This window comes from Hypanus sabinus, chromosome 16 (genome assembly GCF_030144855.1).
Source record: "Hypanus sabinus isolate sHypSab1 chromosome 16, sHypSab1.hap1, whole genome shotgun sequence".
Taxonomy (NCBI): Eukaryota; Metazoa; Chordata; class Chondrichthyes; order Myliobatiformes; family Dasyatidae; genus Hypanus; species Hypanus sabinus.
In genome coordinates this window covers 30,881,800-30,902,921 of record NC_082721.1, presented here as the reverse complement: position 1 = coordinate 30,902,921, position 21,122 = coordinate 30,881,800, and the positions used below count along the sequence as shown (strand labels likewise).

General features: G+C 41.2%; 1 protein-coding gene across 5 annotated transcripts in view; it reads left to right on the top strand.

Moving 5' to 3' along the window:
• The window catches only part of cers4a (ceramide synthase 4a), an 85,628-nt gene that overhangs the window by 49,059 nt on the left and 15,447 nt on the right, over window positions 1-21,122 (top strand). For all 5 annotated transcript variants that reach the window (XM_059991500.1, XM_059991503.1, XM_059991504.1 and 2 more), the window contains exons 4-9: window positions 683-801; window positions 3,692-3,749; window positions 13,297-13,347; window positions 15,235-15,327; window positions 17,473-17,601; window positions 18,140-18,246. In XM_059991500.1, the coding sequence (XP_059847483.1) occupies window positions 683-801; window positions 3,692-3,749; window positions 13,297-13,347; window positions 15,235-15,327; window positions 17,473-17,601; window positions 18,140-18,246 (557 nt within the window). The remainder of the gene's footprint in view (window positions 1-682; window positions 802-3,691; window positions 3,750-13,296; window positions 13,348-15,234; window positions 15,328-17,472; window positions 17,602-18,139; window positions 18,247-21,122) is intronic.

The window sequence follows — 21,122 nt, the reverse complement described above, 5'->3', positions numbered from 1 at the left end:
TTATTGATAAGAAGTCATAAGCCATATCTAGAAGCTATACTGCAGTATCAGTGTCTGGGCCCAAGATTGGCATTAAACTCCTATTGTATTGGAGCTCCATGAGTACAAAAGCAGCATTACTAAAAAAAATACTAGCTTGAATATTGGCAAAGATTATGATGTGATGTCACAGAACAAAAAATAATCAAACTTGTTGATCATGTCCAGGATAGCTGTCCTCTGAGCATTCAACAAGGCTAACTATATGGATAGTTGATCAGTGGATTTTCCAGACAAGTTGGGATGTCCTAGGTATGGGAAGATTGAGGAATCTATTTTTAAATAACTGAGGGTGGGGTTAAGGTGGGGGATAGGGAATGTATCTTCATCTTTTCTGGCTTTTACTTTGATAATGGACTTCACTACATTTAGTGCAACACATTGATCTAGGGAAGTTTATTCAATTTCCATTCTCTGTACCAACAAACCCTTAAAATCAATTTTTTGTGCCTAAAAGGTAACAAATAAAAATTAAAATAAAATTAAGCTTGCTCTGTAAGCTTTTGAAGAGTTTGATTATTTCTAAGAGTGACAGCAGAGATTGTCCTCTGGTTAAAGTTGTCCTTTGGTGCAGATTCATTTCTGGACTATTTGATAGAACCAGATATGATGTCTTAGTGTGCTTGTGCTATTTTCATTGCAGAGCGATCTTCTTGTTCTTGCCAAACAGTGTGGCATTTCACTGCGGGAGGTAAAGATATGGTTTCGAAGCCGAAGAAATCAGGACAGGCCCAGCATCACCCAGAAATTCTGTGAGGCCAGGTACAAATATAATCGAAACAACTAAACTGGGAATGGCAATAGATTAGGCCCAGTATCTAAAACTTATAGACTGTCTTTGGTGTCACCATGCTAGTTTCCAAATATGGTGATAAGTTCTCTTCAGAACAGTGTTAACTTCTTCCATGAAGATTTGGCCTTTCCTCTATCAGGCCATATTTTCACAGTGAATTAAGTGTTGGCATTTTGTGGGCCAGTCATATCTAATCATTCAGGATGCATCAGGCCCTATTTATTTATGCTAAGTTAATTGGTTGATGCCAGAAATATATATTAAAATATATATTTTAATTCTGTTGTTCCTTTAGGTTTAGAGAAATGAGTGAGAAGGAAGAAAGAGGATATCCTAAAGCTTCATATCATTATTTCCCACTCTATGGCAAGCAAAAGAGAAGCAATGCTTCGGTCCATTTGCTGCTGAAATCCTTATCTGTTTTCTTGCAAAAATATCTTGAGGGATGTCAGTTCTCTCTCATTCAAGTGGAGTTTTAAAGAAATATGCCTTTCTAAGGAAGTGCAGGGTTACCAGTGCCTGACAATGTTCTCTCTCAAACAATAAGACTAACAACACTCTCTCTCAAACAATGAGATCATTAACAGGCCGCTTTCTCATGATAAGGTTTATTACCACTGTCTCCTATAATGTGAAATTTGTTTTGCAGCAGTACAGTGCAAAAACAAAATTACTATAAATAATGCAGTAAAAGCCAATAGTTTTGCTGCCGTAATAATTATTTACACTTAGAAATTTATTTATACTTGACACTTGAAGGGCACTTTAAAATAGTGAAGAGTGATATAAAGTTCTAATTTCAACCTGCTTAATCTTCTAATTGCATCTGACAAGATAGTGGTTATTCCCAATGTTGTGTCTACCATCTATTTGCTAGCCTGCTTGCTTAAAATATTAGTGCCAAACAAACCAAATGATCTGATGGCCTGGTCCAGTGGTCTAATGTTAAATATCTAGTTTAATGTTAAACATTAAGAAGTACAGGGCATTAACACTATTTACATCAAACATCAAAGGACATAGTAATTTAAGTTTGCATCTCTACCTTTTTAGATCTGATTACAATACTGAATAGTTTGAAAATCAAAGTTTTTATTGAACTGTATAAATTTAATCTCTTTCTGTTTTTCTGCTATCTCATCCTTTCACTATGGATTTCTTGGTTCTCTGTTGAAAAGGAAGTATGTTCTCTTGGGCTGCTGATTATTGAGGTATAATTGCCAGTGAATGATTATTGTCGGATACTTTACTGCTTGTTGGAAAATGTGTATGAGGCAGATCCCATATTTCTTTCAATGGAAATGATGTTAAATTATATAATTCAAGGCTCCTCCTTGGAGCTAGGGCAAGCGAAGCTTTATTTGCTGAATTCAGGAGCATGTCGCAGGGATGGGTGAGACAGGATATTAGTCTTGGAGCATAATGAATTGGAGAGCAGATTATAGATAATAGGAGATGGGTGAATGGCAGAGTTTAAGCTAGAATGTATCAAGTATTATAGAATCAAAATGTTCTTCTCCATTCACTATTTTTAAAATGAGCATAAACTTGTTAAACACAAATGAAGATCAAATTTGAGTTTTGTGTACATAATTCAGCCCTTGGTGTGATTTCTGTAAAAATATTTATAGAGATTTATTTTAACTGGACTGTACAACATTATAATGAAGGCACATGGAGAGGGAAGGTTTTGGATGTCGTACCAGTTCTTAAGTTGACTGATCACTAAGAATGGTATTAAAAAAGCTAATTAACTAATTCTAATGTTCAGCTCTTATTCAGAATTCTGATCCCAAGACAAGAAAAGATGTGGGTATTACCAATAAGCAAACAAACCCCAGCTATTTCCTGTGAGTTTGTCCTTTGCAAATGGCTCCAAAAGTTGGGAATCAAAGGATACCGGTTGAACAAATAATCCATACTCTAGTGGGGGCTGATGCCTAGGGTGACATTCCACTGTAAGGTTTGGCGTCTTGAGTGTCACTTAATTACTATTGCAACCTCTGAATCTGAGCTTCACAGATGAGTTGTATTATTTGTGTTCTTCAAGGTCAGGATAATCGTTCACTAAATCCTCACTGTTAGGTGCCATTTAATCTAAAGGTCAATTACTTTGTTCAATCTATTTATACCAACTTCAGACTTTGCACTGACAACTCCCACTCCAATCTAATCTGCTTGAAGTTTGATATGTCAGTAGTATAATCTATTCCCTGTGTCCCTGCACTCCTCTCCTATAGTTTTCTGTTTTTAAATGCAAATGTGAATTTCCTCCACAGTAAGTGTTGATGTAATAGGGAGGACTGGAAAGTGAGAAAGAGATGGATGTGATTGAAGGCTAATAGGCAGAAAAGATCCTTTGCTTCACTTTTGTTGTGCCAACTTTTTACTGGGGTTATCAGAAATCAATTCCCTCTCCCGACATCTGGAAGCTCTGTCATCTTTACTCATTTTATCATTTTACCTGGAAAATGTAATGTCTTTTCAATACTCCCTATGAGATAACAATCCACTTTCCAATCTCTTTTTGTAATGAATGCTAATTCATATAGCTTTGGTATTTGTGAGCCTCCCAATTTCCCATGTAGCTTTACTATGATTACTGTCAAACATTTAATAAATTCTTGCTCCCTTATCCTCAGAATTAATACACTGCTTCAAGTTGCTTTTATCTGTAATTTTTCATTTGATATCATTGAAGAATATAGTTGCTTAAAGTTAATTTTTGATAGACCAAACATTGCTTTAATTTGGAAGTTAAAATTACCGTTTGAATTTAAATTATTTTGATTTAACTGGCTTTGGCACCTTGTCTCTAAGATCCAGCTCAGGATCACCTACATATTTTCTCTATTGCAGTTGGAGGTTTGCATTTTACCTGCTTGCATTTATTGCTGGTCTTTGCGTGCTGCTTGACGTAAGTATAAGTCATTTTATTTGGCTGCATCATTAGCTGTGTACCTGTATGAAAGTGGGCTGTGTTTTAAATTTTTTGGCATATGAACCCAGTTCTAGAAGCTGCCCCTGCACTTCCCCTGTTTTATTGCATGGTTGATTTTCAGTGCTTATTTCTACTCTGGAAAAGAGTTTGAATACTACCACACCTAGATTTTAAAAGCTTCAAGAAGCAGGATGTTGGCAAAGCAAATGGCAAACCAAAGTCCTCATACGAGTTCATGAAACACTTTAATTAGTTTATTTTACTGATAACCTCTTTTTTAACTGTCTTGTATTCCAGTCGAACTTCAGTGGTTCATAACAGCTGTTTTGTACTTAGCATCAGATTAAAACTGTCTTTCATGATCAAAGACAGTTCAAACAAAATCTATTTCATAGTTTTCTTTTAATTTGCATTCCCTTCCAAAAGTCACTGAATTTCGCAGGGGTGTGCATTCTTTGGGGGCTCTTTCTGCTTGGGTATTTCTGGCATTATCTAGCTTGCAGTACCTCAGCCCTCAGGCCACTCCCACTTTTTTTTGTTTTTGAAAGAGTAGCCTGGTAGTTCAGCAAACAGCAAGTGCTGCTGGAAGATCATCAGCTCGGTGAATGCTGCTCTTTGGTACTCGTAACTTAAAGTAAATTTATCATCAAAGTACATATATGTTACCATCTAGAACCCTGAGATTCATTTTTCTGTTGGCATACTCAGCAAATCTAGAGAATAGTAACTATAACAAGATCAATGAGGTCAACCAGAGTGCAGAATACAACAAAATGAAAATGTAAATATAAATCAGTAGTAATAAATAATAACAACATAAGATAATGAAATCAGAAGTCCATAAAGTGAGATTATTGGTTGTGGGAACATTTAAATGATGGGGAAAGTGAGTGTACTTACCCCTTCTATTCAAGAGCCTGATGGTTGAAGGGTAGTAACTGTTCTTGAACTTGATGGTGCGAGTACTGAGGCTCTTGTACCTTCTACCTGGTGGAGGCAGTGGCTTGGTTGGTGGGGATCTCTGATGGTAGATGCTGCTTTTCTACGACAGTGTTTCATGTAGATGTGCTCAATGGTTGGTCACGATGCTTGTTGGTCTTCCAGCAAAGTCTTACAACACAACAGGTCCTTCAGCTCAACTCATCCATGCTGACTGTCTTGCCCAGCAAGCTAGTCCCATCTACTCATATTTGGCCTACATCTCTCTAAGCCTCTCCTATCCATCTATTTATTTAGATCGTTTTTAATCATCGCCAATTAGCCCACTTCAACCATTTTTTGGCAGCTCTTTGAAATATGCACTTCCCTTTGTGTGAAGTGGCTGCTCCTGAAGTCCCTTTTAAATCTCTCACTTTGATCTTTAAAACATATGCCCTCTTGCTTTTAGCACCAGCTCCCTGAGGGGGTAAAAAACTGCTTTTACCCAATGACCCTCATGATCATATTGACCCCTATCAGATAACTCCTCAATCTCCTGTGTTCCAGTGAGGAAAGTCCTGGCTTATGCAATCTTGCCTTGTATTTCAGGCCCCTCCCCAAGTCCAGGCAACATCCTGGTAAATCTTTCTTGCACTCTTTCTAGTTTAATAATGTCTTTCATACAAAAGTGTGACCTAAAACAATACTCCAAGTAAGGCCTCACCAATGTCTTTTATAACTGCTACATAACTTGCGCACTCCTAAACTTAATCTCCTGACTGACGAAGGCCAGTATGTCAAATGCTGTCTTCACCACTCTACCTGGTATGCCACTGTCAGTGAACTATGCACTGCACACCTAGGTCTCTCTATTCCATAACACTCCTCAGGGTCCTGTAAGTCACTAATCAAGTCCTTCCCTGACCTGATCTCCCAAAAACACAATACCTCTTGTATATCAGGATTGAATATAACTTGGCAATTCTCAACCCATTTACCAAATGATCAAGATCCCTGTATTTCTGAAATCCCCTTCTACACTGTCTACAACAGTTGTTATAGTATTATCTGCAAACATACGATGTCTTGTACTTTCACATCCAAATCATTTATGTAGTTTACAAGGGTCCCAGCACTGACCCTCGAGGCACAGGTCTCCAGACCGACAACCCTCAACCATCACCCTCTGCTTCCCACCACTGAGCCAATTATGAATCCAATCCGCTACCTAACCTCCCAGACTAGGCTACCATAACAGACCTTGTTGAAGGCCTTCCTACAAAGTAAATATTTTATTGAAGTACTTATATAGTACTGTGCAAAAGTCTTAGGCACATATATATAGCTAGAATGTCTAAAACACTTACACAGTACTGTAATTATCAATGTGGAGCAGGGAGCGAGTTTGTAAATCTGCTGGGAGCAAAGGATGTTGAGAATGGCAAGAGTGAATCACTGTGGGAGGGGTGTGGAACAAGTGGCACAGAAGGAGTGCTTGGGATGGGGAGGTGGAATGGGTGCAAACGCACCTAGTCCTGAGACACCCGACAAAGTCAATTGATTCCAAACAATTGGTTTATGGATCATTACAGAATGGCTCTTTCTCTGGCGCTTCCCGCCCCACTCCCTCCACTCTCACTTCCCCTTTTCCCAACCATGATTCCCTTCTCCTTGCCCCCTTCCCACATTCAGTCCATAATAGAATCAGGTTTATCATCACCAACAAATGCCATGAAATGGTTTTTTTTGTGTGGCGGCAGTAGTACAGTGCAATACTTAAAATTACTACAACTATATATATGAGCCCAAGACTTCTGCACAGTACTGTATGTCATCATATAAAACCCCGAGAGTCATTTTCTTGAACAGTAAATCCAAAAAACACAATAGAATCAATGAAAGACCGTACTCAACAGGAGGAACAAACAACCAATATGCAAAAGACAACAAATTGTGTAAATACAAAAGAAAAGAAAAAATAATGATAAATAAGCAATAAATATTGAAGAGTCCTTGAAAGTGAGTCCATACGTTATGGGAACAGTTCAATGATGGGGCAAGTAAAGTTATCCTCACTAGTTAAAAGAGCCTGATGGTTGAGAGGTAATAACTGTTTCTGAACCTGGTGGTGTGGGTCCTGAGGCTCCTGTACCACCTTCCTGATGGCATCAGTGAGAAGAGAGGATGGCCTGGACTCCTAAATATACTTAGAAGTCCATATAGACAACATCCACTGCCTTACATTCATTTACCCTCTTGATAACCTCAAGAACCCCAAGAAATTTCTTAGACACCATTTCCCATGCACAAATCCATGATGACTGTCCAAAATCAGACTCTTAACTCTCTAAATGTTGGTATATCCTGTCCCTCAGAATCCCCTCCAGTAATTTACCCACCACTGATGTCAGACTCACTGGCCTGTAATTTCCTGGCTTGCTTTTGCTTCCCTTTTCAAACAGTGGTGTCTCATTAGCCACTCTGAAACATCAACTGTGGTCAGTTATGAAGCAAAAATTGCTACAAGCGCCTCCGTAATTTCTTTTCTTGGTGGCTTCCCAGCACATCCAGATGTCTAGACAGGAATGTTGCTGACTGGCAAATTCCAGGTTGCAGGAGTACATGCTGAAGTATGTACTAAAGCTTGATGTAGCCAACACAAGGATCGGTGAGGAAGGACCACAGTATAAGGTTCTTCTGCCACAGGACAGGGAGCAGCTGGTCAGGCAGGGAAGCTCCTTAAATATTAGCATATCATCCCAGGGGAGTCACATAAGTGGCAACAGTGCTATCAGTTTTTAAATATAACTTAACACTGCTGAATGCCTTTGTCCACAAATATATAGGCTTTGCATGGTCTACCCTTGTGTACATATATTTATTATGAATAAACATAGAAAACCTATAGCACAATACAGACTTTTTGGCCCACAAAGTTGTGCTGAACATGTCCCTACCTTAGAAATTACTAGGCTTACCTATAGCCCTCTGTTTTACTAAGCTCCACGTACCTATCTAAAAGCCTCTTAAAAGACCCTATTGTATCCACATCCACCACCGTTGCCGGCAGCCCATTCCATGCACTCACCACTCTCTGAGCAAAAAAACTTACCCCTGACATCTCCTCTGTACCTACTCCTCATCACCCAGTGGCAAACATTTCAGCCCTGGGAAAAAGCCTCTGACTATCCACACGATCAATGCCTCTCATCATCTTGTACACCTCTATCAGGTCACCTCTCATCCCCTTTCGCTCTAAGGAGAAAAGGCCAAGTACACTCAACCTATTCTCATAAGGCATGCTCCCCAATCCAGGCAACATCCTTGTATATCTCCTCTGCACCCTTTCTATAGCTTCCACATCCTTCCTGTAGTGAGGTGACCAGAACTGAGCACAGTACTCCAAGTGGATCTGACCAGGGTCCTATATAGCTGCAACATTACCTCTCGGCTCCTAAATTCAATTCCACGATTGATGAAGGCCAATACACTGTGCGTCTTCTTAACCACAGAGTCAACCTGCACAGCTGCTTTGAGTGTCCTATGGACTTGGACCCCAAGATCCCTCTGATCCTTCACACTGCCGAGAGTCTTACCATTAATACTATATTCTGCCATCATATTTGACTTACCAAAATGAATCACTTCACACTTATCTGGGTTGAATTCCATCTGTCACTTCTCAGCCCAGTTTTGCATCCTATTAATGTCCCGTTGTAACCTCTGACAGCCCTCCACACTATCCACAACACCTCCAACCTTAGTGTCATCAGCAAACTTACTAACACATCCCTCCACTTCCTCATCCAGGTCAGTTATAAAAATCACAAAGAGTAAGGGTCCCAACAGATGATCCCTGAGGCACACCACTGGTGACCGACCTCGATGCAGAATATGACCCATCTATAACCACTCTTTGCTTTCTGTGGGCAAACCAGTTCTGGATTCACAAAGCAATGTCCCCTTGGATCCCATGCCTCCTTACCTTCTCAGTAAGCCTTGCATGGGGTACCTTATCAAATGCCTTGCTGAAATCCATATACACTACATCTACTGCTCTTCCTTCATCAACGTGTTTAGTCACATCCTCAAAAAATTCAATCAGGCTCGCAAGGCCCGACCTGCCCTTTACAAAGCCATGCTGACTACTCCTAATCATATTATATCTCTCCAAATGTTCATAAATCCTGCCCTTCAGGATCTTCTCCATCAACTTAGCAACCACTGAGTTAAAACTCACTGGTCTATAATTTCCTGGGCTATCTCTACTCCCTTTCTTGAACAAGGGAACAACATCTACAACCTTTCAATCCTCCGAAACCTCTCCCATCCCTATTGATGATGCAAAGATCATCACCAGAGGCTCAGCAATCTCCTCCCTCACCTCCCACAGTAGCCAGGGGTACGTTTCGTCTTGTGCCAGTGACTTTTCCAACTTGGTGCTTTCCAAAAGCTCCAGCACATCCTCTTTCTTATTATCTACATGCTCAAGCTTTTCAGTCTGCTGCAAGTCATCACTACAATCACTAAGATCCTTTTCCATAGTGAATACTGAAGTAAAGTATTCATTAAGTACCTCTGCTATTTCCTCCACTTCCATACACACTTTCCTACTGTCGCACTTGATAGGTCCTATTCTTTCACGTATTATCCTCTTGCTCTTCACATACTTGTAGAATGCCTTGAGTTTTCCTTACTTCTGCCCGCCAAGTCCTTCTCATGGCCCCTCCTGGCTCTCCTAATTTTGTTCTTAAGCTCCTTCCTAGTAGCCTTATAAACTTCTAGATCTCTAACTTTACCTAGCTCTCTGAAACGTTTACAAGCTTTCTTTTGTTCTTGATTAGATTTATTACAGCCTTTGTACAGTTCCTGTACTGTACCCTACCATAACTTCCCTGTCTCATTGGAACGTACCTATACATAACTCTACAAAAATATCTCCTGAATATTTCCCACATTTCTTCCGTACTTTTCCCTGAGAACATGTGATTCCAATTTAAGCCTCCAGTTTCCTGCCTGATAGCCTCATAATTCCCCTTACTCCAATTAAACGCTTTTCTAACTTGTCTGTTCAAATCATTCTCCAATGCTATTGTAAAGGAGATAGAATTATGATCACTATCTCCAAAATGCTCTCCCACTGAGAGATCTGACACCTGATCAGGTTCATTTCCCAATACCAAATCAAGTACAGCCTCTCCTCTTGTAGGCTTATCTAAATACTGTGTCAAGAAACCTTCCTGAACATGCCTAACAAACTCCACCCCATCTAAACCGCTCGCTTTGGGGAGACGCCACTCGATATTTGGGAAATTAAAATCTCCTATCATGACAACTCTGTTATTATTACACCTTTCCAGGATCTGTTTCCCCATCTGCTCCTCGATATCCCTGTTAATATTAGGCAGCCTATAAAAAACACCCAGTAAAGTTACTGACCTCTTCCTGTTCCTAACCTCCACCCACAGAGATTCCGTAGACAATCCTCCATGGCATCTATCTTTACTGCAGCTGTGACACTATCTCTGATCAACAGTGCCACGCCCCCACATCTTTTGTCTCCCGCCCTGTCCTCTCCGAAACATCTAAAACCTGGCACTTGGCACTTGAAGTAACCGATCCTGAGCCATCCAAGTCTCTGTAATGGCCACCACATCATATCTCCAAGTACTGATCTACGCTGTAACCTCATTCACTTTGTTCACAACACTCCTTGCATTAAAATAGACACATCTCAAGCCTTCGGTCTGAGCTCATCCCTTCTCTATCACCTGCCTATCCTCCCTCTCGCACTGTCTACAAGCTTTCTCTATTTGTGAGCTAACCTCCTCTTCCCCAGTCTCTTTAGTTCGGTTCCCACCCCCCCAAATAATTCTAGTTTAAACGCTCCCCAGTAGCCTTAGCAAATGTGCCCGCTAGCATATTGGTCCCCCTGGGATTCAGTGCAACCTGTTCTTTTTGTACAGGTCACACCTGCCCCAAAAGAGGTCCCAATGATCCAGAAATCTGAATCCCTGCCCCCTGCTCCAATCCCTCAGCCACGCATTTATCCTCTACCTCATCCTATTCCAATTCTCACTGTCACGTGTCACAGGCAGTAATCCTGAGGTTACTACCTTTGCGGTCCTGCTTCTCAACTTCCTTCCTAACTCCCTGTAGTCTTTTTTCAGGACTTCTTCCCTTTTCCTACCTATGTCATTGGTACCAATATGTACTACAACCTCTGGCTGTTCTCCCTCCCACCACAGGATATCTTGGACGCGATCCGAAACATCCCGGACCCTGGCACCTCCTGCGTCCACAGAATCACCTGTCTGACCCCCTAACTATAGAGTCCTCTATCACTACTGCCTTCCTCTTCCCTTCCCTACCCTTCTGAGCCACAGGGCTATACTCTGTGCCAGAGGCATGGCCACTGCCGCTTCCCTCAGGTAGACTGTCCCCCCCAACAGTACTCAAACAGGAGTAATTATTGTTGAGGGATACTCTCTAGTATCTGCTCTTCCCCTTCCCCCTCCTGACTTTGACCCACTTGTCTGTTTCCTGTGGCCCCGGTGTGACCACCTGCCTGTAACTATCACCTCCTTGCTCTCCCTGACTAGCTGCACAAACTGCACATCCAGTTCCCTAACTTGGTCCCTTAGGAGCTGCAGCTCGACAGACCTGATGCAGATATGGCTGTCTGGGAGGCTGAGAGACTCCAGGACCCCCCACATGTGACACTGAGCGCAGAAAACTGGCCTCACACACATACTTCCTACCTCGCCTTGTCCCATTACTGCCTAAGCCCGTTGAGCCAAAGCCCTACCACTCTGCTGCCCATTGAATACGGCAGTTTTCCTTTTAAACCTTTTGCGCTGTACTGGCTGGTGTCACACACCTGTGCAGTCTCGCCTCTCTTTAACCCGAGTAGTTAAAAACTCCCTTTGCTCTGAAAAATCAGTAGTTCACTTGCAGCCTTCTTGCTCCAAATTAAAAACCATTGAAGATTCCTTACCTTTTTAAACCTTTCACGCTCTACTGGCTGACGTCACGTGCTTTGTTTTATTTATATAAAAAAAATTCAGTTGCTTCTCACAAAGTCTTGGGCTGCACCAGGTCAAACCCCAGGGATTTATCCAACTTGATAAACTTTCCTCTAATAAAGTCTCTCTATTAATCTGCCCAAACACCTTGGGTTTGGACACGATTTGTGTCCAATGATTTGGACACAAATCTGTCTTCTATTGCCCAAAGAGAAATACATGGGTGGCAATGCTACTGAACATGCTCATACTACAAATGTACAGAATAACATCATGAATGTGTGCAACACACACAAAATGCTGGTGGAACACAGCAGGCCAGGCAGCATCTATAGGAGGAGCGCTGTTGACGTTTCGTGCCGAGACCCTTTGTCAGGGATATTTGTTTGAATTTCCAGCATCTGCAGATTTCCTCGTGTTTGCTCATGAATGTGTGCACTGTTTCTGTATTTGTGATTCATTTTATGAAATTTTATATTTTTAAGCAAGGCTTAATATGTACTGTATGTAGGAGAAGTGAGTTTAGGGGAGAATGAAGTGCATCCACCAGCTTTCCATTTCTAAATTTTCTGGGCACAGTTGTGTGATACCTGTGGTGAGGGTGTTGGTATTAGTTTTGTTGGTGGGTAGTGAATTGTTGGGAGGATAATAGTACCCAAGTCCTGCTTTTTCTTGGTGCCTAAACACAGAGATTCTTAAGAGTGACTAACCTGCTTTTCCATCACTTCCTCCTCCCACCCATAATTTCTGATTTTGGGGCACTGATATCTATTGAGGCCCCTCACCACTACTCCAGCTGAGATTCCTAGCACTTTGTGTATTATTGATAGAATCCAAATCTTTGTGCTCTTTGTGGCCTGGTTAAATGCAGTCTTTCCTATTCCTGCATTGAGAACTGAGACACCCCACCAATCTGGATACTTCACAAAATACCACATTTGTACTGTTACTTTGCTTTTGTGTGAATGTGTCCAGTGATGTAAACTTTAAAAAATGTTGCTTAATTAGTTAACTCTTAAATTCATCTTTTCCAAATGTAGAAGAGCAAATAGCTAAAATGAAAATGCATCCCGGTCTCCCAAATTGCACTGCAAGACCAGAGTTCTGGTATTTTACAACTTCCTCCACACCCACCTCCCATCCCTGTTTTCCAGGAACTGTTTATAAACTAACATGGCAGAATGTGTACGTGTTGTTTGTGTGATCTGAAAGAAACGGTGAAGAATAGAGGATGAAAGAAAACAAGAACCCTTGTGGATAGTGTTTCTATAGCATTCTGAAAGCAATTGTGTAATGTTGTTGCTATGGACTAGCATTCTTAAAACAGTTCAAGCTTCTGGCATTTGTCCAGCTGCTGAGGAGAATGGTATGTCATGTTAACAATGCTTTTGGTTAAATCCAGAATGAGTCTATGGAATTTACAGGAGAGAAATGGTGTGTTTAGCCCGTCAGTCTGCCATTTTTATCCTTTATACAAGTAATAATTTTGATGCATCTATAATATTCACTTTGCGATCTTTATTTCACCCACCTAAGCAAACTTGGTTGCCAGATGTTGCACTTTTTATTTTTGTTTTCAGAAACCATGGTTCTGGAATCAACAGGAGTGCTGGAAAGGATATCCTCAGCAAGTATGTACTCACTGTTCTGAAGTAATTTAAGTATTTGATCTCAAAGATCACTCCTTGCGAATTGCTAATTTCTACAAATGGCCTTGGTGTATTGAATCCATGTTAAATTCACATCAGGCTGAAGGTTGCAGAGTTTAAATTCCACTGATCAGATCATCTTGATTACTCAACTGAGAGGGCATTTAAAAAATCATGAAAATGGGGTTCTTTGCCTGACCCATATCAAGGAATACAACATTGTATTGGATACCACATTTTACTAGAACTTTGGCATTCTTAGTTCATATGGTCATCGCAATTTAATGTGTTTTATTTGTAAAACTTCTGGGATGGATAGCAATTGAACCTCTAAGCTGCCAGATTGCTAAATCCCAACTGAAGTCCTAGTGGAAATGGCCACTGTGAGCTCTGCCTAGAGTAATTGGCTGTAGAACATTGGAATAGTCTTAGAAGACATGCTTTCTGTCATGGTCCGGATCGGTTCCCCTTTAAGTTTAGTTAGGTTGTGATCCAGACCACTGACTCTTTGTTCCCTTCTAATTCCGTTTCACGTGTCCCTTGAGCTTGGCAATTAAGGTGATCTGCTCTTGACCCGAACCAGCAGCTTATAAGCCCCCGGCTTTAGCCGTTCAGGGCGAGAGTGTTAAGAAGCCTTAGCAAGTCGCCGTCACTACCACAAGCCAGAGTTATCCAGCCCGCATCGGAGTACCAGCAATTCGACTTCCTTCGCCAGAGTGGGTCTGGGCAAGGTCAATCTGCCAGGGGTGAGTTGAAGGCGGAATCCTGACTCGACGTTCATGCCCATTGTCCATATCTACCCCTCGAAGAGCCCCGGCTCGCTGCCTGAGTGGAAGGTGGAGTCCTGGCTCGACGTTCATGTCCATTATCCGTGTCTACCCCTTGAAGAGTCCTGGCTCAGTGCCTTGAGTTGAAGGCGGAGTTCTGGCTCGACATTCATGCCCATTGCCTGTGTCTACCCCTTGAAGAGTACTGGCTCGGTGCCTGAGTTGAAGGCGGAGTTCCGGCTCGATGTTCATGCCCTGTGTCCGCGTCTGTCCCCTTGAAGAAGAGTCCCAGCTCGATGCCTGATCTAGAGGAGTCCTGGCTCAAGGTTCCTTATCCTGTGCTTTGGTGTCAACGTTTCTGGCCGCGACGATCCAGGTTCCACATTCCCAGCTGCGGCGATCCCAGTCTCCAAGTCCAAGTGCCGTGGTGGTCCCAGTCAAGGCCGCGACGATCCATGTTCCCACTGTCCAAGTCCAAGGTCTGCGGCTGTCCATGTTCCCACTGTCCAAGTCCAAGGTCTGCGGCTGTCCATGTTCCCGCTGTCCAAGTCATGGCCGCGGTGATCCCAGTTTCCTGTTTCCCAGGTCTGTGGCGATCCAAGTCCCTAGTCCGAGGTTCGTGTTCCTCTTTGGCCTCCTTGATTTCCTGAGTAATAAATGCTATTTTATTGTACCTAAGAAAGACGAGTTTGTGTCCTGCTTGTGGGTCCTCTCTCCCAACACCCTTGTCCCCACCTCATGACGCTTTCACAACTGCCACCCCACTCCCCTCCCAAATATACACTAGATGATGAACTGCAGTGTGTATTAACTCTCCAACCTGTGATCAAAATCATTTATGTTGATAGGATGCTGCTCCTGTACAGTGATCTTCAGCTTGATGTTTGTGGATCAATCCCAAGCAATTATAACCAGACTGTGGTGAAATTGGTGAATTCCAGTTTCCCTGTACTTAATGATAGTGTTTGCCGTGTATTCCAAGTAAAATTATTATGGCAGCTGCCATTTCCTGCTATCAGAATGCTAGTTTGTGTTCAGTCCCATTTTGTCTCATTCGTTTGCTTTCTCCCTCCCTCTCTCAAAACTGACATTGCTGTTTCAGGTGTTACTGTCTTCCCAGTACTGGTATTACATGGTAGAACTGGCTTTCTACTGGTCTCTGCTCTTAAGAGTCTCGTTGGATGTAAAGAGGAAGGTATGTGACCAGTCATATTCAGTCTTGAAATCTGATAAGCTTACTATTTTGAGGTCAGTCAGGTGGTTATGTGCTGAGATGTAAATCTTGAACATCCTGTGTGAACAGTGAATTAATGAAGATGCATATAGATACAATATATTTGCAATTGACCAGTAGCTTTCAATCCATAAATTGTTGTATGATACTGTTATCTGATACTCCTACACCCCCCACCAGATTTTTATACTAAATTTAAACAAGTTTTCATTGCTTCTGTGGTGTTGGCTACTTTGATTTTGCATGTATCCTATTCCTAGCTCTTCTGGAAGTGAATATGTAAATTCCTCAGACCTGATGAGTGAAGGATATTGTTTCAGCTTCATGCAACAAAGCAATGAGTAAATGTGATGGTCTCATCTTGTGCCTGAGACTAGTGTAGATGATATTGGGCTACTGCTGACATAATCACCAATATTTTGCACTGTAACTTCTCAACAAACCATCACTGGTAAGATATCGGTGAGCTGAGTCTGACAAGTTGGAGCCAGGACCAATGAGACAAGTCAGCTGTATCAGTAGGAAAACTAGTTTAGTAATAGCTTGGAACCTTAAGTATTTCTGGAACCTTACCATTTCATTTTTAAGATTCACAATGGCTTTCATGAATAAAAAGACTTAAATATATTAACATCCAAACTTAGAAGCTCTCTTTAAGTCCTAGAGATTTGTAGCAATGGGCAAGAGGGTAAATCACAACCATCCAGGTCCAAACAAGATTAAACAGTGTAGTTGAGCTAAAAGCCACAAAGTTTGGATTTTAAAATTCTGCCTAACGCAGAAGGAATAGAAGGTTAAAAGGTACAGCTTCTAATTCTGAGAGAATTTATAGCAGGAAATACAATCAGTTTCAAATACAGTCATATTTCTAATAGTTTTTCTTGACTTCATCTTGTATTGAAATATTTTGATGTGACTGGGAGCTATACAAATGAAGGTGCCATAATTAAATTATAACAATTGTTTCTGTAATGAACAGGATAGTAGCTCTCTCCTGCATTTCAACCATTTCTCTCACTGCTGTGATTTCAGTGTGTTATGAATGTACCACAGCTCTGAGGGGCCGAAGGGTGCGGGGTAGCCCCCTCCTTTGTGAGAATCGCAAGATCACTATTGAGTCCGTTCAGGAGATCCAGGAAATGAGAGAAAGAGATGCAGAATTCACAAAGATTGGAATGTGACCTGGCCTCCGAGACCGGCTATTGTCTCTTGGAGAGGGACGTGTATTGCATCTTGTACGATGCATCGAAGCCCCAGGCAATGAACCGAGGGGGAGGTTGGTGGAGAGATTGCATCATCTCAACCTGATTGACATCTGAGACCCTGTGAGTCAGGATAAAAGAGGGTCTGTGGGAACTGCCCCTCAGACGCACCAGAAGAAACGCTAGCGATCCGGTAATAGCGGAAGCCGGTGGGAGGAGGCCACATGCGTTTGGTTCCATTTGCCCCAGAACCAGTGGTTTTTACCACTGAAGAACAGCTTTTAGCTAACAACGGGGAAACCAACTCCCAACGACTCTTGAAGGATTGACATCATAAAAGGACTGGGCAAGTTTTAACCCGAATTTCTCTCAAACCAAAACGCTGCAGCTTGAACGAACTAGCAGTGACTTCTATATTTCCATCCGACAATACATTATCCCCTAGACAACGATAGAGCTATTTCATATTGATCATTATTAAACCCGCGCTTTTAGATTTAGTATTGATGACGTATATTATCTGTATGTTTGCATTGATATTACTTTGTGTATTTTTATCAATAAATACTGTTAAAATAGTACCATCAGACTTCAACGGACCTCTCTATCTTTGCTGGTAAGTGACCCAGTTACGGGGTACGTAACAAGTGGCATGGTCCATATCATGACACTTGTAATATTTCACTTTCCTGGGGATACTTCCCCCATTTATATGTTACTTGACCAAAATATTTGCAGAGTTTTCCTATTTTCATTTTACGATTTCTACAAATATACATAGGATTGTATGTATGTATGGTATCTGAGTTAATCAATCTAATTAAATTCCTGTCCAAAAGGACAGTGTGCTCTGCTAGCACCAAGTTCCAGTTGAAATGATATATTTTCTTACTGTGCTTCACAGGATTTTAAGGAACAGATCATTCACCACATTGCCACAATTTTTCTTATTGGCTTTTCTTACTGTGCAAACTACATCCGGGTGGGAACCCTGGTAATGCTGGTACATGATGCATCTGATTACATAATGGAGGTGAGTTGCTAATACAGAGCTGCAGAGACACTTCTATCCTACAGGTTGTAAAGGGTTTGTGTTTATTTGCCCAGATTGGATTAGTCTACAATTTGGATGATCACTTAATAATCTTAACATACAGATTATGGCTAGACTATTGTAGGCATCAACAATGATTGATAGGCACAAAAGTATCATACATGGGAAAAGAGTAAAACACCATCCAGTACAGTAACACACACAAAATGCTGAAGTTACTCTGAAGATCAGGCAGCATCTATGGAGAGGAATAACAGTCAACATTTCCAGCCAAGACCCTTCATCAAAACCTGACCTGCTGAGTTCCTTCAGCATCTTGTGTGTGTTACTCCAGATTTCCAGCATTTACAGAATCTCTTGTGTTTATCCAGTGTGGTAGTAAATTTAACTGATTGTAAAAGTGGTAGCTATGATCATAAGTTTGATCTCTGTTAGCAGATTGTAGAGGGTTGCATGTTTTGGGAGGAGGGAAAAACTACAGAAGCTATTATTAATCTCTTGATTATTAAATTTGCAGTGTGCAAAAATGTTCAACTACGCAGGATGGCGAAGGACCTGTGATGTGCTGTTTGTGGTCTTTGCATTGGTCTTTTTGATAACACGACTTGTCATCTTTCCAAACGTGTGAGTGTTGCTGCTTTTTTAGGGGCTCTTGTGGACTGATCAATAGGGTTCAGAGTGTGTATATCTGTGGGTATATTTATTGTGGGGTCTGGTAAAGGGAATTTGAGGCTATCATGCCTATGCCAGTGCTTTGAAGCAGAATTGCTGCTTATCTGGAACAGGTAGTTCAGACATTTTTTTTTTGCTTTTAAGCATACGATCGGCTGCCTTTGAAGATGTCTAATGAATCTGTTGCTGCAGTCCTCATGCTCATCAAACAACTGCTATCTCATACTGGCCAATCCCAAAGTGGTGTACAGCTTTTGGATCGCTAGCATTAGGAAATATTTTCTGATCATGGAAACTGAACACATTTTTACGTTTTCCATTGTTAGTTTGTCTTCACTTTGAAGTGTGCAATCCTTGTATCTGTCTGCTTTCTGAAGATACCTTTTTGTCATCCAGTACTGGTCACTGATCTGAAGTGTAGTCAATTAATTGAGATCTTAGTTGACGTACTGCTATTGTACTTCACTTGCATCATAAAGAATAGGAGGCTGAACCATAGATCAAAACTACTCAAAGCAATTGGGATCAGGAGACAAGGTGAAGCTGGATGCTTGCAACTGTCGATCAGTATCCATCAAACTTTACTTTTGGGTGGAAACTTGCATCCCTGTCAGGTCCTATTGGGAAATATGGCAATCTAAATAACAAAGTACAGATCAAAAGCACTACTAGAGGCTTAATCACAGGAGTCTGAATGACAGAAACAAAACCAGCTCATTGCTGTCTTTGCTATTTATATTAACTTGTTTAGAGTTGCAGAAATGAATCCGAGAGGTGGTGCTGCTGAGTATCCTAGTCTATAAACTAGGCAATGCCATCTTATGGCCCTTAATGGGATTGCATCTGTAAGCTGTTGAATGGCTAGGACCATATTAATATACACAAGAAATTAATCCACTAATTAATATTACAGTATACACATAATATGGTATATTAATATACTGTATTATAGTAAATAACACACTGAATAAGCTTGGTGACTACATTTGCTGAACTAAATTTTGAAACTTGTCTCTATTTCGCTGATCAGGGATATGCGATCTCTCGGATTTTTCCATTTATGGAGAGCACTACAGCACAGAAACAGGCCTTTTGGCCAATCTAGTCTGTGCCAAAATATTATTCTGCCTAATCCCATTGATCTGTACTTGGACCATAGCCTGCATACTCCCCCCCATCCATGTACTTATCCAAACTGCTCCTCAGTGATGAAATCAAACCTGCAACCACTACTTCCGCTGGTTGCATGATCCACACTCTCACCACCTTCTGAGTGAAGAAGTTCCCTTTCAAGTTCCCCTTAAATATTTTAATCTATGACCTCTAGTTCTAGTCTCACCCAACCTGAGTGGAAAGAGCCTGCTTGCATTTACCCTATCTATACTCATTATTTTGTATACTTTTATAAAATCTCCACTTTCTCCTGTATTTTGTGGAATAAACTATTCAACCTTGCCCTATAACTCGGGTCCTAAGCACTGGCAACTTTCTTGTAAATTTTCTCTTTCAATCGTATTGATATCTTTCCTGTAGGTAGTTAACCAGAACTGTATGCAGTACTCCAAATTAGGCCTTGCCAATATCTTGTATTATTTCAACATAACACCCCAACTTCTGTACTCAATACTTTGATTTATGAAGGCCAACATGCCTAAATCTCTCTTTATGACCCTATCTATACCTGTGACAGCACTTTCAATGAATTATGGATCTGTGTTCCCAGATCCACACTCCTCAGCACCCGATCAATCACCTATGTAAATCCTATTCTGGTTTTTCACCCAAAGTGAAACATCTCACAAACGTCGGCATTAAATTCCATCTGCTAATTTTCAGTCCATTTTTCTAGCTGGTCCAGATCCTGCTGCAAGATTGGATAGCCTTCATTGCTGTCCAGTCAGCCCCCAATCTTTGTGTACTCAACAAATTTGCTGATCCAGTTTGTCAGATTATCATCTAGAATGTTGAAATAGATGCCAAACAACAACAAACCCAGCACCAATCTCTGCAGAGCACCACTAGTTACAAGCATCCAGTCAGAGAGGCAACCATCTACTACCACTCTCTGGCTTTACCCTCAAAGCCAATGTTAAATCCAATTTACTATCTCACCTTGAATTTAAAGCAACTGAACCTTCTTGACCAACCTCCCATGTGGGACTTCATCAGTCCTTGCTAAAGTCCATGTAGACAACATCCACTACCTTTTCTTCATCAACTTTCATGTAATCTCCTTGAAAAACTCTATATAAGATTGGTTAGATGTGACCTATCACACATAAAGCCATGCTGACTATTGCTAATCAGGCCCTGTCTTTCAAATACATATAAATTAGTCTCTTAGAATACCTTCTGATAAGTTACCCACTAGTGATGTCATGTTCACTGACCTATAATTTCCTGGCTTATTCTTAGAACCTTTCTTAAACAACAAAACAACATTAGCTATCCTCTAATCCTCCAGCACCTCATCCATGGCTAAGGACATCTTAAGTACCTCTGCAAGGAACTCTGCAGTTTCTGCATTGTCCTCCCACAAGAACTGAGGAGACACCTTGTCAGGTTCTGAAGATTTACCCACCCGAATTTGACTCAAGACAAGCAAGCACTTCCTCCTCTGTGATCCATATGTGGTTCATGACCTCCCTGCTATTTTGCCTTAGTTCTATAGACTCTGTGTCCATCTCCAGAGTAAATGCAGAAAATCCATTTAAGATCACCACCATCTCTTTTGGCTCCATGCATGGATAACTATACTAATCTTTAAGATGACCAACTTTGTCACTTGCTATCCTTCTGCTCTTAATATACATGTAGAAGGCCTTGGT